A 17,421-nucleotide genomic window follows, 5' to 3' on the forward strand; every position below is an offset into this window, starting at 1 on the left:
CAATTAACGGGACAACACAAGCAGAGACACAGGAGGTCACGTGTGTTGGTCACGGCGCACAGGTCCTCTGGTCTCGTAAGGTCTTGTGTGTTGAGAAGAGCCGTTCATAGCACTTCATTCCACCAAATATGCATCACCAACTGGCCCAAGGCTTTATTGTTCTCAGGGAGAGCCATATATGAACCTTCTCTGCGGCTGACAGGGAAGAAAGAAGATACTGGTGTCACCCACTGCATTTAGACCTGCATGCATGCAGCTGATAAAATAAGGTGCCGTGGTCTTGAATGAGCCGTATAAGACGAGTGTCTATATGGTAGGTAGACTGGGCCGAAAACGACAAAGTAGGACGCTAAAAGTGCGGGCGCACACACACACACACACACACACACACACACACACACGCACACACACACACACACACACACACACACACACACACAGTAGTGCAAGCAGTAACCTGTAGCGTAAGCTTCAACTGAACATAATGCCGAAGCAAAAAAACAAAAAAACAATTAAGCCCATATGTTCACATCTGCCTTTATTATAGAAAAACTGCAAGTTTGACAAACAGGACTCTGATGGCATTCTGCAAAATTTTGAAATATCTCACGTGACCAAGTTTTTCTCTCTATACTAGAAATTCATTGTTTTCAATACAACAAATCCCTACAACTTTCAAAAACATTTGCGCTAGTCGGGCAAACGACTGAGAGGTATGGCGTTTGTTGACACCTATACAATAGAAAAAAAACACGTTGAAAAAGTAAGCGAGTTTCTGGAGTCACATTTACAACCTATTATATCTCGCAGTATAAATTTCGACATTAAAAATGTGAACATTCGACAAGGTAGTGCAATTGGGGTTGTATTAATGTAATGTCTGTGTTGGTATACTTCTAGCTGCAAAACCACAGCTCGTCACTGCTGCTTGCACAATCATCTTCAGCTGCTGAGATGACTGGTGCCTTCGAGGAAGTGGGGCGAAGCTGTTCTTTCTGTAAAGGAAATTCAATCCCGGAAACCTAAAATAAATACACAAGGAACAATGACCAAAACTTCACAAAGAGTGCAACATACAGTATGCACCCTGCATAACTAACTGCTTTCTTACGTGTAAGTATAAATTGAGTGCATAGCAAGCATACTCAGTGGCATCGGGCTCCACTGCAGTGAGAAACGCTAGAAAAGGTTTGCTGAGCAATAAACGCCATAAAAAGCGCACTGTGGCAGAATCATTATACCTTTTGTGCCGTAGATGTGAACCTTGCTTTACCCTTTCAGCTTGCTCGCATAGGCAAATAAAAAGGGCAGCTCCAAGTTGATAATGTTTAATTAGCTGTAGGCATCGACCAATGTGTTTTATGCTTAAGTATGCATCAACACAGCTGCATGCATGTGTATTTCTGCAGATCTACCATATGGTACTCATTCGATTAGTTTATTAAAAAGAGTACAGTACGACGCGCAACAACATGAACATATTTTATCTGTATTGCACAAAAGCACAATGCCACTAAGCATACATGGCGGTATGCGCATTGACAAGGTATTCAGTGGAGGTAACTTGTAAAATTAGGTACTGTACAGTTACCTATTAAAATGCGAATGATACTAGTGTTCTTGAACTGGCTCACATTGACACGATTATATAAGGGAATAATTGGCTATTGGGTCCTTCCACGTCAGACGTCCCAGCCCTTTTGGCGACCATCTCAAATGTATTAGAAAAAAATCGCGCTGATTTTACTGCCATAAAAAAGGTAACTGATAAAATATTTCGCAGACAAATAATTGTTTGGTCGCGTGGCTGCCTCCTGAACGTCCCGGAATCTCGTCTGGATGTTTGTGAAAAAAAAATTATTTCATAAGTACCTCTTCTTCTGTGCGAAATTTGGTCTTCACGTTAAGTGAAGGGCTTGTGTAAAGTGTTTGAAGCTCAGTAATATTATTACCATTTTTCGACCACATACGCCTCTAATAATTTAGCCGAAACGTGTTATATCTGCATTTTCTATATCAATACTGCACTTTGAATTAACATCTGAGGCACCAGTGAATACTTATTCAACATAAGGTATATTTGCAGGAAAAAAATATTTTAGACCTCTCAAGCTGTCAAACTTTACGAGAACAAATCGCGAATTTCACAAAATACTTGTTTTGTCTATAATGAGACGCAACTTGCACCATGTGGTGGTTCAATTAAAATAGACTTTGTACCTAAATCGAAAGCAAATCAACAGTTCTTTTCATGTGCCAAATTTTGTCATAGCGATTTATGTTTTGAGAAAAAGATCACAGCATATTCACGGAGTGAATGATGATGTGTGGGGCGTAGCGTCCGTCCGTCCAGACGCACAAACGGATCGACAGACAGTCTCACGCAAGTACGGACGGACAGAAAGACGGACGGACTCACGGACAGACCAACGCACGGAAGCCCGGACGGATGGATGAACAGACGAACGAACGAAAGCACAAATGAACGGACGCACGATTCGCCCCACGAATGATCATTTTGCCCGTGTATATGCCGTGAACACCACTTACGCTATCTATTGTGCAACTCATAAGGATACTAGTAGGACTACAGAGGAGAGAACGACCCACGGCCTCAAGAGCTTTGCCCCTAAAGGATTTTTGAAGTTCCAAGTTACCCATTTGCCATTTGGTCATACGGCAGCCGACGCCTCGAAGTTCCCCATTGCCGTCGATGAGAAAATTCAAAAATTATTTCATTCCTTGAAATAGAAATTGTAATGATGAAACTTGTCACATACAAAGAACTGTTTATTTTCTTTCAATTGAGGTTAAAGGTGATTTTTAATTGGACGATAACATGGTGCAAATTGCGTCTCAATACGGACAAAAACGACAAATCTGTGAAATGATTGATCTTTTCTCGTAGAGGTTAACAGCTTAAGATGTCTAAAAATAATTTTTCATCAAAATATCTTTTCTGTGAAGTAAGTAGTCACAGCTCAGATATTCATACAAAGTGCAGTATAGCAGTGAGAAAATGCAAACATAACACACTTTGGCTAAATTCTTGCAGACGTATGTGGTCGGAAATTTGTATTTATATTGCTGAGTTTCAAACACCTTACATAAGCCCCTTTACTTAACATCTACCAAACTTGGTATAAAAAAGAAGCGGTAGTTGTAAAATATATTTTTTTCATAAACAACACTCAAACAACATTATGGAATGTTTAAAAGGTATGCGCGTGACCGAAAACTTTTTTCTCTCCAAAATATTCATGCAGTTCACTGTTTTCAGTTCATTAAATCAGCACATTTTTTTCATACACATTTGCCATAGCCACAAAATTAGCTTGGAAATTTGGAATAAAGTGACCCTGTTACTTTCAGTCAATGACCATTGCATACTGCTAAATTAGGGCCATTTGTTTCAATCATGTTGGCAGGCTGAGAAAGCATAACTCCTTCCCGATGCAGCGTATAGCTGTTCAGTGGCTGTGCGTGTTGTGTTCCCAGATAAATATGCTGCCCAGTCTCACATTTTGGCTGCAACACATGCTTATATACCGTGTAGTATGTATAATAATAAAGTGTTTTTGTGCAACAAAGAGAACTAATAACACGCTTCACATAGCGGAAATACCTTTAACATCTGAAGTACTTAGCGTTGTTAAACGCCTAAGCAAGGCGATGGCAATAAATTTCTGAATAACAAGAATATTTTGAAAGTTACACATGATGGAAACAATCTGAATAAAATGTGCTCAAACGTTAGCAGTTATGTTCAAACAAGCGTTTGCGCTGTTCAAGTAGGCAATTCGACCACAAACACAGACTAAAGGTCTGTTCAAACAAAAGTCCAGCTTCAGTGCTCGATCCGCTACATAGGCACGGCTGTCGGCAGTGTCACGCTACGTTGCGGGTGAACGAAAATACCGGTGATGTCAAATTTAACGAAATTGAATGTATTAACAAGTAGGCAAACTTCGCGAGGCGCACCTAACGCGAAACAATATGCTGTGTTATCACCCGATGCATCAACCCGAGTTATCACGGTAGTGTTACCCCACAAAACAAAAAAGAACCGAAAAGATCGACATGGACAGCACGCCCTTGTTTTCCGTTCTCGGTCTTTTTGTGCAATAAGAAAAAAAAAAAGAAAGTAAATGAACTACCGACATGCCCAAGCATATGCGTCTTACATACGGTTGATGCTTAGAGCTAACAGGCGCCGTCCCCACACATGTATTAATTAGTAAACTAAAATTCATGAGCAGCACGAGCGGGCCCCGTTAAAAACGGCTGCCAAAAAAGGGCAAAAATCTTTTCAATTTTTTCGAACCAAAGCGGCGCACGCTCACTCTGCTTTGTACTCCAAACAATCTAAACAAAAAAACTTGCCCACAATCACACTTCTCCATCATCCCCGTAAAACAGTTCAACCAAATATTCTCGCTAAGTAAGCAAATGCTGATTTGTCATCAACTAGTTGAAAACAAAATTGTGTAAAGGCGTTGTTCTCGTGCTCACGCAGTTAACAAAGTGCTGAACGGAACAACGTGAGAGCGGTACTCACTGTTTCACTTCGAGTGCTCCACAATGTGAATCCGCAGGTCCAGTATTCAGGATGGTGCACCTTCGCAATAATCAGCACTGACAGAACACACAGGTCGAGCACAGAGCGCAGGCACATTTCAAACTGAACACAGACTAATAAACTCTACCGATCGAGAAGCCACGCGCACCACACGCACACACACGGGAGAATTTTCGCCAGCGCACGCAGTGACATGTAGGACGATGCCGGGCCCTTTCCCGCGCTCTGCACTCGGGCGCGCAGCAATACCGGGTAGCCAACGTTGTCTAGGCGACGAGACTTCATGGCGTCAGTGCGCTCTCAGACCGGCTAAATACGGTTTTACGCTATCTCCGGCCCTGTACAGCGCGGGCGCTGCTTTCTTTTCTTTTTTTGCGGCAGTAATATCTTGCGTTATACTCGCTAACTGGCAGAACATGGGAGAAGCCTTTGTCCTGCAGTGGACGTAGTCAAGCTGATGATGATGATGATGATGATGATGACTCGTTCTTTACCGTGCATCTGAATCACAGTGAATATTATGACGGTGCAGTGCGGCCAGCACGAGCTACTAGTCAGAACGCGCATTTGTAATATAAAGGAGAAATATTAAGCGCACCTTCACTGACCTAATGTAGTGAATACTGGTAATATATATACTGGTAATACACGCTGAATACTGGTAATACACGCCGAGAAGTTTTTATTGTTCAACAAAGCACAGGAAAAATCTCCTACTGGCACCACCTTGCAGGTCAAAACGTAAAACTGGTTACACACTACGACTACGACTACGACTACTACGAGAGACGAACGGGTGCCGCTTTAAGGAGCTTCGCCCCTAAAATTCGGTGCGTGTTGGTTAACTAAAAGCGGACTGCGGGTCTCTGTGTCCAATCTCGGTCTTCTGTCTCTTATTGCCCTTAAGCAGCGATAGACATGCTCCAGTGAAAAACACCGTCCATCACTGCGTACTTAGCGATTCCCCAGGTTTCCCTCCTGCGCAACGCCGAGATGAGCGCCAGCGTCAACACCTTGTCAGTGTGAGCGCTAGCACGCGCTTTTTCGCATGTACACGTGGTTCTCCTAATTGGAAGATGATGTATTTTTTTATATATATGATTTCTATGAGACAGCTTGAACACATAGGCAACATTCGTGTGCACGCTTCCGTGGAGACGTGTACATGAAGCCTCTCTTTAAAGACCCTGTGAAGTACGCCACCTTGTGGTGTCATAGCGCTTTGACAACATGATGATGATGATGACTCGTTCTTTACCAGTGCATCTCAATCACAGTGAACATTGTGACGGTGCAGTGCGGCCAGCACAAGCTACTAGTCAGAACGCTCATTTGTAATATTAAGGAGCAATATTAAGCGCACCTTCACCGACCTAATGTAGTGAATACTGGTAAAAAAGCTAAGCTGATGCTTTTTGCATAGCTCTATGGGTCTTTAGAGACTGCACATTCAGGGTCACGCAGGCGATATTTTATCAGCACTTTCATTTCGGTAAAGATATTGCAACATTGCATGCATCGGCCGTCACACTATTCGAAGAGAACATATTGCCACGTGCGTACTGCTAGGAAGACGAAGACCACAGCGCATCTGCACGCTTTTATGCACCAAGCAATAACAAGAAAGAAGAGGAATGCTCTGGCGTGCAGCAAATAAAAATACTGACTTGCTGCTACTTTCTCAACCTGTTAATTACTACTTCTGACTTTACGTTGAGACAATACATTTGTACCTACCTTGCAGTCCTTGGAACAAGACCACGGCTGAAAATATTTCATCAGTGTTGTTTTCTCACTACCTACAAAGTCAAGGCCTTGAACGAACGTCTGCTTCCTCAGCACGTCTGCTGAGGAAGTTACATAAATTAAAAGAAGGGAATCCACAAAAAAAAGAGAGAGAGAGAGAACTAGAGAATGCATTTTGGCTCCCCTGAAGAGAGCTTTGTTCGCAATTTAGTCAACAAGGCTGCCGCCATTGTGAGCAAGGTTGCGTCAATGTCACCGAAATGTCCTTATTCTGTATTTTCTTTATGGTCGGTGTCCTCTTCCTAATTTCCATGGCGCACTTTTAAGGACACATGAAGATGAACGTTCACTACAGTAAATAAATAAAACGTGCCTGCTAAAAATACATGACGTCAATGTTCGTTTTTGAGGAACCTGATGGCCTGCTGACGTGGTGGTTATGGCTAAACAACTGTGCAGTTGTTGTTTTTTTTGCAGGTAGCGGATGTTTTACCTCCATCTTTAAAAGCTTCGATCTTATTGGGGAGAGGGGAAGGGGGAGTGTTCTATGCGTGGCTACACTAATGTGCGCAACATTACCTTGTTCAGGAAAATCAGTGCACATTGTGAGTGTTGACTAATCACGCAAATGATACAGTTGAAAGAAAGAGATACAGGAGAATCGGTCCTTACTCTATTGAACCAGCGGTGCTCCTATTGTATCTTGCGTCTTATAGAAGTTTGCGTGCTTTATCGATGAAAACTGCGTTTCCGTCACATTACTTCCTGCTTCGATTCATTACTAGACCCGCAAGCAGCTAGTAGTAAGAGCCTTGCTGGTATCAAAATGGTTAATGTGTACTAAGAGTATAAGCAAAACTGCCCGAAAATGTCGTGCATTTGTAGCTTTGTAGGCACGTGTGCTCAGATTTGGGTGCACGTTAAAGAACCCCAGCGGTCGAAATTTCTGGAGCTCTCCACTACAGCGTCTCTCATAATCATATGGTGGTTTTCGGACGTTAAACCCCACATATCAATCAATAATTGAAGCCTTGTTAATGACACCCCTAATGTAAGTGTGTAAATAGGGTGTTTTGAGGGTGTTGTACTCACAAACACCTCAAATTAAAAAAAAAACGAAGCGTAAAAAGGGTGTACATTAGGACGCTTTTAATGCGTACACCAGTTTTACACCTTTTATGGTGTAAATGTTTTTCGAGTGTACGTGTACTGGGCCACGATAAGCATATTCCAACTGCAGCGGCCACACGCATGCAACGGTGGGCCCTAAGGCTTGCAGCTTACAGGTACCGCCTGAAATTTAGAAAGGGTAAAAATCTAGAAGTAGCAGATGCCTTATCTAGGTTACCCCAACCAGTACGTGATAAGGATGAGGCATCGAGCTTATCAATCCTTCAGCTTCTCCCGCTGACCGCGGACGAGATCGCAAGGTTCTCAAGGCGAAGCTTAACACTCAGCCGTGTGGCCCAATTCACGCTAAACAGGTGGCTTAGACAGCATGGAGATGAGTTGAAATCATACTATGTTCGCCACGAGGAGCTATCACTGGAACAGGGGTGTGTGACGTGGGGCGCAAGAATCGTAATACCGGAACAACTGAGAGAGCACGTGCTGAACAGGCTACATGAGAAGCACCCCAGCACAAGCCGCATGAAAATGCTGGTTGGAAGTTTCGTATGGTTGCCAGGAATAGATTTGCCCATTGAACAGTACATGCAGAGGTGCAAGATTTTTCAAGCAGTGCAGCGAGCGGCCCGGCCTGTTCCGTTTCAGCCGTGGCAATACCCTGCGCAGTGTCAATCACGCGTACAGGTAGATTTTGCTCAGAAAGACGTGAACGTGCTTATCATATTGAACATATTGGTCGACTCATTCTCAAAATGGATTTAAGTGTGGCCTATGTCGTCGAAGTCAGCCCCAAAAAACCCTGGAAAAACATCGGGGTGCCTTGGCCACTTACGGCTTCCCAGAAATCCTCGTAAGTGACAACAGGCCACAGTTCACCTCAACTGAATTTGCTGAATTTCTAAGTACCAATGGCGTTAAACACGTTCGCATTCCATTTTATCAAGCTGCATACAATGGTGCTGCTGAACGAATGGTACCATCCGTAAAAAAGGCCTTGCTGAAACAGGTGCTTGAGAATAAGGCCTCCGGTAAGCATCCGAAGCTGCAAAAAAGTATTGACAGCTTTCTTACGGCCTACTGGAACACGCCAAGCAGTGTGACGGGTAAATCGACCACTGAACTTTTTTTCAAATGCCAGCCACGCGTGAAACTTTCACTGCTCAAACCAGATTTCACAAAAAGCATGCAAAGCAAACAAAAGAAATTAAAAGAACAACGCGATTTGTGTCGGTGCCGGAGCCCAGGTTTGTTGTGGGAGACCGTGTTTTGATGAAAACTGTGCGTGGTGCAAGCATCTCCTGGGAAAGAGTTGTGGTGATCCAGGTTGTCAGTGCGGTGACATACATAGCAACCCACAACAGGAGAGGTGCCGCCGGACCCCACTTCGACAGAATTGCAGCAGCAGACCAACCAGGATGGCCCCTGTTTGCCTGGAACTCCATCGGAACCCAAAATCAATGACGCGCTTGAGCACGACGAATTACAACCCTCAAAACATGCACAGCAGACAGAACCGAAGAACTTGGCCGAGTCTTCCGCGCCGGCGGCGGCATCTGAATCGCCGGAACCCCCACTGCCACGTCGAAGTATTCGTGCGCGCAAGCCACCGGATTGGTTTCAACATAAGAAATTTAAGCGATTGCTTGTTTGATAATAATGTGTTAAAGTTAATTGTTACTCACGGTTACCAGCTGTGTCCTAAAGAAATGTTGTTGAATTGAGCGGGAAGAAGGTGTGATAGCGCAGCATGTCCCGCCACGTGTATATCTGGATGACAATCAGTATGCAATTGATGTGACGTCATATATATATATATATATATATATATATATATATATATATATATATATATATATATATATATATATATATATATATATATATATATATATATATATATATATATATATATATATATATATATATCGGCGCTGAATAAAGACATTCTGTTCCTGCCGGGCTGACTGATAACGTTATTGCAGATATCTATAATTGCAGTGCCTAGATACCACTAAATAATTGGCCTCACAAGGCTTGATTTATTTGCCCTAAATGTGGGATGTGACGAAGCTGCAAAGTAATAAAATTACGCTCAAGTTGCCTTAAATGTGCAACTTTCTTGAAATAAAAAGTCGTGAAGGTACATTTGCAAAAATAACAGGCAAGTTTATTCAATGGCCTTACTCGCAATAGAAGTGAAGCACGTGGTGCCCATTTCCATACTTGGATATGCTTCAACGCGAATGAGACTAAGACAAAGAAAACACACAGACAGTGCTCGTCTGTGTTCAGTGTGTCGTCTTTGTCTTTGTCTCATTCGCGCTGAAGCCTATCCAAGAATGTACCAACTCGCCCAAGTCAAAGTTCCCGTTTCGAGTTTCGATGCCGGTGGCAGTTTCGTTACTTTTCCCCAAATCTTTTGCATTATAGTGAACGTGAATTGTGTCTGTCATGTAGATTGTTTTCCTTTAAATAGTCAACAATCAGCACACTACCTGCCGAAAACATTCTTTCTGCATCATAAATCAGCTACTCAAAACACGAAGTAGGAACGAAGGCATCTATTCGATGGCAAACGCGTGTTGCCGCTACAACGCTCTTTAGATTTAAAATCTTTCCAATTAGCGTCACTGTTGACGTGCTAACAGTGTATAATTCAAATTGGCAGAATTAAGTCAAGTTAACTATCGATCCTTTGAAACAAAAAAAAGGCGAAAAAAGTATTGCAGGAACCTTTGCCTTTCCAGATACATTGTACGACTCTTCTTTTTGTTGACTTATCAAAATCTCATTAAGTTTGTTAGATATGCAAACGTTCCCAATAATATTTCACTATTTGAAACTCTGAGCCCGTATCCGCATGTCGCCGCGACAAATATAACAATGAAACATACCAAGGAACATGCTTTTACTTCATTACAACCGTATCTTCTTAAGGACCAGATTCACCTGAAAGACTGTCGTTTCATGAGATCTCAAGTAGCAATTATTCTCTCATCTAAATTTATTGAACAGGTATTCAGTTCCTCCTGAAACAAAGGCTCATTGTCTCTTTTGGATGTTCTCGCAACCTGAAAATAAAACTGCAAACACACCTACCCTAACTGATATGCTCAGTTCATTTCAGACCACCCAAAAATCCGTGATACATCAGTAGTAAAGACAATAATGCGAAGAGCCGCAATCCAGTGCAGAACAAAACTAAAAAAAGAAAAAAGAAACACAATATATTTAGCAATTTCGCCAAAAATGGTTACCCAAGATTGTTTATTCAAACTGAAAACACAACGATGCAATCTTAGAAATGCACCAACAGTATTCCCCTAACCAAGACCACGGCAGAAACATATCACTCTCCGTTGTCTGAGGCGCCAGTGAAACCATCGCCCGTTCGAAGCGAACTCAGGCGATGTGCCATTCGTGGAAGGCTGAGTCAGATGATACCAAGAACGCGAGTGGCCCGTCCACTTTCGGTGCCGCTACACACACTCGAACTCCGAAACAGGAGGGATAAAGGCCGAACTAGGGCCAGTTCTAAACCGGAAACGATGCTGCGCACGCGACTTCAAAGTGAAACCACATGTTCGAAGAACTGCTTATGTACTCAGCTACAAAAAAAGGCAAAAAAGTCTCTCTGACTTCTCACACTCCGAATGCGTTTCCCGCAGCCGAGGATGGGTACGGTTGGTTCGTGCCTCCCCTCTTTGAACTGCAAAGAGGAACCGTATGCATTCCAAAACGTCGAGGCAATGCCCACTCAAAGTTGTGATTATAAGAAGCTCCTTCAAAACACGTGTTTTTTGTTTTCTTCGGGGCTTGCGTTTTCAGCATAGTCGTGCATTTCTCCTAGACAGCGGACATTCAATGAACACTGGAGTGGCGAGAATACAGGTGACCTTGCACGCGGCTCCTTCATCAAAGTGACCGCAAACGGCGGAGGCTCTGCAGAAGAAGCACATGGAGATATTAGTTTAAGCAGATACATACGCTGTGGTTCCTGCATTTATGAGCAAGCCTTATAGCGTGTGCGCCGCCAGCATGGTCGCCAGCCACCCCGCAGTACCACACATATGCAGAAACCCAAGGGAAGCATGACTGCCATGCGAAACCTACATCCCACCTACAATGGGAATCGATATGTGAAGCACGAATAAGAAATGTTGATATGTGACTTCAAAATCAGCACAACGTTACGAGGTGGAGGTAGATGATGTCGTACGTGACTTCCGTGTCATAATTATCATGTTTGGATGTGTCGTTTACTTTCGCCGTCTATTCTAGTCATGTTATACCAAATTTAGTATATGTGGAGCTAGAGAAACGGCCGTGAGCACGCTATGAGCGTGGTATGTTGTCATGCTCTTACATGACACGCGTGTCAGGTTTCTCATGTTTGCACCAGTGATATATTTTGTCATTCATTGACGTCAAGTAACACGAAATTTGGTATATGTGGAGCTAGCAAAACAGGCGCAAGTGCATCATGAAAGGCCCAATATACTCCAATGTGGCGTTGACGCACACGCACGCTGGGCACAGTGGCGCCACGTTAGCAAAACACAAGCTCTATAGTCTGACGCCACGTGCGACCAGCGTCCGTCGGCGTGGCCTTACGGCAACCGGCGCGAAATGCGACATGCCGCATTTCGCGCCGATGCGTTACCCAAACAACGCTGCGTATCCCTTTTTTCGTGATGGAAGGCCGCCAGACGCGCTGAAACGGGCATGGGTCAAAGCAACGCAGCGCGTCACGCGCCTGCGAATATATGGTGGGACTGGCACCTGGCGTGGCAACGCCGGCCTGGCGCGACGAAAACAACGCCGGCGAGCACGCGCGCCGCATCACGTTGAAGTGTATTGGCGCCTTGACTGTGACATGTAGTCATGTTCTCACGTTACATGCACATCATGATTATCATGTTTGCACCAGTGTTACCTTCGTTATCCATTGGCATCATGTAATACCAAATTTTGCATATGTGAAGCCAGCGAAACGGCCGCGTGCGCATCACCAGTGTGGCATGTGGTCATGTTCTTACATGACACGCATGTCGTGATTATCATGTTTGGATGTGTCATTTACCTATGTCATCCGTTTGCGTCACGTAATAGCGAGTTTGGTACATCTGAAGCTAGCAAAACGGCCACCAGCGCATCATGAGCATGGCATGTAGTCATGTTATTACATGACAGGCATCTCATAATTATCATGTTTGTACCAGTCACATAACTTCGTTATTTATTCGCGTGATGTAATACCAATTTTGGTACATGTGACGCGAGTGAAATGGCCACGAGCGCATCATCACCGCGGCATGCATTGATGTTGTTACATGGCACGCATGTCTTCATTCTTTATGTTAGGGTCTGTCGCTTGTGTTCGCCATTCGCCATGCCGTCATGCCATACCATAGCAGTTTTGCAACATGCCGTGTGAACGAAACCGCCGCAAGCACTGGAGGACCATAAAATGTAAAGCATGACATTCATGACATACATATCATGATTTTCATGTTTTGACTAATCAAATATGTTCTTCATACAGTAATGTTATGCAATACAAAGTTTGGTATCGATACCATTATCGAAACGACCTGGAGAGCTAAAAGTCGTAGGCGGTTAGATAAATGGACAGATAGAGAGATAGATAGATAGATAAATAGATAGATAGATACGCTCAAAGTCGCTGAAGTTCACTGAGAAATGCTTCGCATTTAAAATGTCTTTCACAACTTGCGAAATGTATATTGGTGGAGGTCACCTTTTTTGCTTCTTAGTTTTTAGAAGCTATATGTCACGCTCTCTTCTTTTACCCCTTCTTTCTTGCACGTGGTACATCGGACGAAAGCCACCCATGCATGCATACGTTCAGTTCGCTCGCTACAATTGGCACTCTGAGTCTGCTGCCGAAGGTGCGTCGGCAGTGCGCTTCCGTACAGACCACAGGCATCGCTGAAGTGCCAATCTAACACGATCCTCACCAACCTCCCAAAAAAGATCCCGCATTGAAATACAAGACACGCCGCAACAGCACCGGAATCCTCGATTACAGCCAAAAAGGAAGTGATTACTCGGCACATACCACCGTCAGATGTGTCCATCGATTAGTCATCACTGAGGATGCCTCGGTCGCCAAACTTGAGCCCCCGAATGACATTGCGAATCGGTACAATGTAGTTGATCCATAAGCTGACAATTTTACTACACGTGCGCTGCGTTTCGCTGTACATACTCTTTATAATCAATATCGCAAAGCCTATAATCAATATTTACGGTGCACACTCATACTTGTAGTCTGACGAGGCCCAAAGGAAGTTAAATTCTGTTCGCATTATCCAGAAAATTCTCGGTTGCAGTTCCTTACCTGCTAAAGATGCTAATGGGGCTTGTTTGTATCGCGTCTACTGATTACTCTGGTAAAAAGACAAAACACACAATTATTGGGGCACAAGAAAGGGAAACTGTGCCAGGTGATGCCGTGTGTCTTGTTTGCTCTACCATAGAAGTCATATTCTTTTTAGACAGCACTGTTTGACCGCCAGCGTGCCGGCACGTCAGCACCAGAATCACTAAGCGAAGCTGAAAAGCTTTAGTTTCCAGAGATCATTGTTCAGAACTATATTACGTTTTGTTTTATTCGATTTCTCGTTTATTTTCTACGTGCACTGCTTCATCGAATGATTTCTTGGTCTTCTCAAGGTTTTTCAAAGTCTATCGGTAAAAAACATCTAGAGATCGTTGTCATCACCTCATTGTACGTAATAATAATAATAATAATAATAATAATAATAATAATAATAATAATAATAATAATAATAATAATAATAATAATAATAATAATAATAATAATAATAATAATAATAATAATAATTGATTGATTTGTGGGGTTTAACGTCCCAAAACCACCATATGATTATGAGAGACGCCGTAGTGGAGGGCTCCGGAAATTTCGACCACCTGGGGTTCTTTAACGTGCGCCCAAATCTGAGCACACGGGCCTACAACATTTCCGCCTCCATCGGAAATGCAGCCGCCGCAGCCGGGAATCGAACCCGCGACCTGCGGGTCAGCAGCCGAGTACCTTAGCCACTAGACCACCGCGGCGGGGCCAATAATAATAATAATAATAATAATAATAATAATAATAATAATAATAATAATAATAATAATAATAATAATAATAATATTAATAATAATAATTGCTGTTGTTGCAGGTAATATAACCAATTATATTTATTTAGTATGCGGGACATTAGTTTAACCTCAAGTCCCCCCCCCCCCTAGAGAGAAATCCTGGGTGCGCTAATGCAATGAGTGTTTCGAAAAGGCTCTGAAAGGCTGCTCCGCCAGCTTTGGCTGTGACTGCGCTGCGCCTCCCGCGCAGGCCCGGCATTTTTTCCTACGTGGCCAAGGTTCATCGTGGTGGTCTAATAAGAATGGTGGTTGAGTACTGACCCGTAGGTCATCGTATCGCATTACGACCAATCCGGCGGCACTTTCGATGGAGGTGAAAATACTTGTGGCCTAAATTTCCGGAGCTCTCCCTTTGGGAAGTTAAACTCCACGAATTATCAGTTTCTAAGTACGGCTTCTGTTTCTTTCGCCTTTTTATTTTTGTCAGACGCAGCGACCGAGATTTGTGGAATTTCGATCAGGTGTCGGTGAGCACGTCCAGGTATGTGGACTCCGATAGGGATTCCTCGTCCTTCTCGTGCTTTTCACCACTTGGCGGACCCTTGATGGCTCGGTCTAGCTTGCGCTGGATGTGGACGAACGCGTCGACACCCATGTAGTCCATCTCTCCGCGTTCCCACGCATCGTAGCGGTCCTCTTCAGGCCGCCGCACGTCCGTCCGAGACGATCCCTGCGATGCCCAGTGAGGCTTAGAGTGAACGAGACATACGAATGTGCTATATAGGGCTAATGGTGGCGTTCGATATAACAAGGTAATGGCTTGGTAATGAAATTTGGCATTTTCTAGAATGACACATTGAAGGGAGGTAGATTGATTGATTGATAGATATGTGGGGTTCAACGTCCCAAAACCATCAAATGAATATGAGAGACGCCGTAGTGGAGGGCTCCGGAAATTTCGACCACCTGGGGTTCTTTAACGTGCACCCAAATCTGAGCACACGGGCCTACACCATTTCCGCCTCCATCGGAAATGCAGCCGCCGCAGCCGGGATTCGAACCCGCGTCTTGTGGGTCAGCAGCCGAGTACCTTAGCCACTAGGCCACCGCGGCGGGGCATTGAAGGGACGGTGGGAAGAACGATGGTGGAGAGGGGGCAACCACCAAGAAACTTCGCTGGCTTCGGAGCCGGCCCCTGAAGAAGAGAATGAAACGGCCTCGAAACGCATAGGGCCACTTTTAGTTTATATATTAAGAACTATAGAAAAATGTGGCCGGAGAGTGTTTTAATCGTATAATTTTTACCCAGCCTAACATATCCTGGTCAAATATGTTTACATTTTAAGAAAAACATGCGCCCCCCCCCCCCCCCCCCCCACTGTGGTCCAGTGGCTGAGGTACTCGGCTGTTGACCCGCAGGTCGGGGGATCAAATACCGGCTGCTGCAGCTGCATTTTCGATGGAGGCGGAAATGTTGTAGGCGTGTGTGCTCAGATTTGGGTGCACGTTAAAGAACTCCAGGTGGTCGAAATTTCTGGAGCCTTACACTACGGCGTCTCTCATAATCATATGGTAGTTTTGGGACAATAAATACCACATATCAGGAAAAACATAAATGCGCTGGATAAGATCGAATAAAAAAATCAGGCCAATGTCATCGATTCGAGTTAAGTTACTAATGTTTTAATGAAGTACGTTTCAAGCTTTGCGCGATTTCGTGCACGTAATAACAGCGTAAACAGACCAAATTTTCCGGAGCACGCTTCATGTCTTGCAAGCTATATATGTCGCAGCTTCTGTGAGATCTTTAATTTGTATGAAGAATACACGCATAGTCTGCGTTTTCTGCTCTACACGCCAAATGGCTCAAAGTCACAGTTATACTTCAAACGCGACACACTTAAACGGGGACTGACTAATTTACGGATGGGTGTGAGAGCTTGATTTAGGAACTATATAAATGAAGCACAGTTCTTCTGACAAAACATGGTGATCGGCCGCGACATCTCAATTTAGTATTCTAAATTTCTGGCAATTTTCATTACGAAATAGATTTTCAGTTCTGATGTGGATTTTATCTCTGACGGTGAGGTGGTGGATTCGCGATACGAAAGTATACCTCAGCGCAAGTCGCAGGCCCTATCAAGATGTGTGGAGTGCTTGACGTTACATTATAAGTTCTAGAAGGCTTGCGGATTAAAAGTTCCAGATCTTTAGATATGAAACATCTATTGCTCGGTTCTATCTCCCGCAAAGTGGGCGTCCGTATTCACACTACGCACGCGCAACTCTCTCCTTCCCCCTTTCGCCTCGTAATGCCGACGCAGGGAGCGTCTGCAAGCCTTCGCTTGCCCTCCCTTTTCCTCTAAGCATTCCTCCCAGAACTCACTCTCAAATTATGACAGGTATATTGCCACTATCCCTCAAGAGGAAGGTATATAACAGCTGTATCTTGCCAGTACTTAGCTACGGAGCAGAAACCTGGAGACTTACAAAGAGGGTTCAGCTTAAATTGAGGACGACGCAGCGAGCAATGGAAAGAAAAATGGTAGGTGTAACCTTAAGAGACAAGAAGAGAACAGAGTGGATTAGGGAAGAAACGGGGGTTAAGGATATCATAGTTGAAATAAAAAAAAGGAAATGGGCATGGGCCGGGCGTGTAGCACGTAGACAGGATAACCGCTGGTTATTAAGGGTAACTAACTGGATTCTCAGAGAAGGGAAGCGGGTTAGGGGGAGACAGAAGGTTAGGTGGGCAGATGAGATTAAGAAGTTTGTGGGTATAAATTGGCAGCAGCAAGCACAGGACCGGGTTAACTGGGGGAACATGGGAG

The 17,421-nt window shown here is 43.9% G+C and overlaps 1 protein-coding gene across 1 annotated transcript in view; it reads right to left on the reverse strand.

Annotated features, from left to right (window-relative positions):
• Positions 1-15,061: 15,061 nt before the first annotated feature.
• Positions 15,062-17,421, reverse strand: part of LOC119178002 (glycogenin-1) — a 123,403-nt gene continuing 121,043 nt past the window's right edge. Inside the window, exon 8 of the mRNA XM_037429172.2 lies at positions 15,062-15,317. Within this exon, the coding sequence (XP_037285069.2) occupies positions 15,105-15,317 (213 nt within the window). The 3' untranslated portion in view covers positions 15,062-15,104. The remainder of the gene's footprint in view (positions 15,318-17,421) is intronic.

The sequence above is a fragment of the Rhipicephalus microplus genome, chromosome 1 (genome assembly GCF_043290135.1).
Source record: "Rhipicephalus microplus isolate Deutch F79 chromosome 1, USDA_Rmic, whole genome shotgun sequence".
NCBI lineage: Eukaryota > Metazoa > Arthropoda > Arachnida > Ixodida > Ixodidae > Rhipicephalus > Rhipicephalus microplus.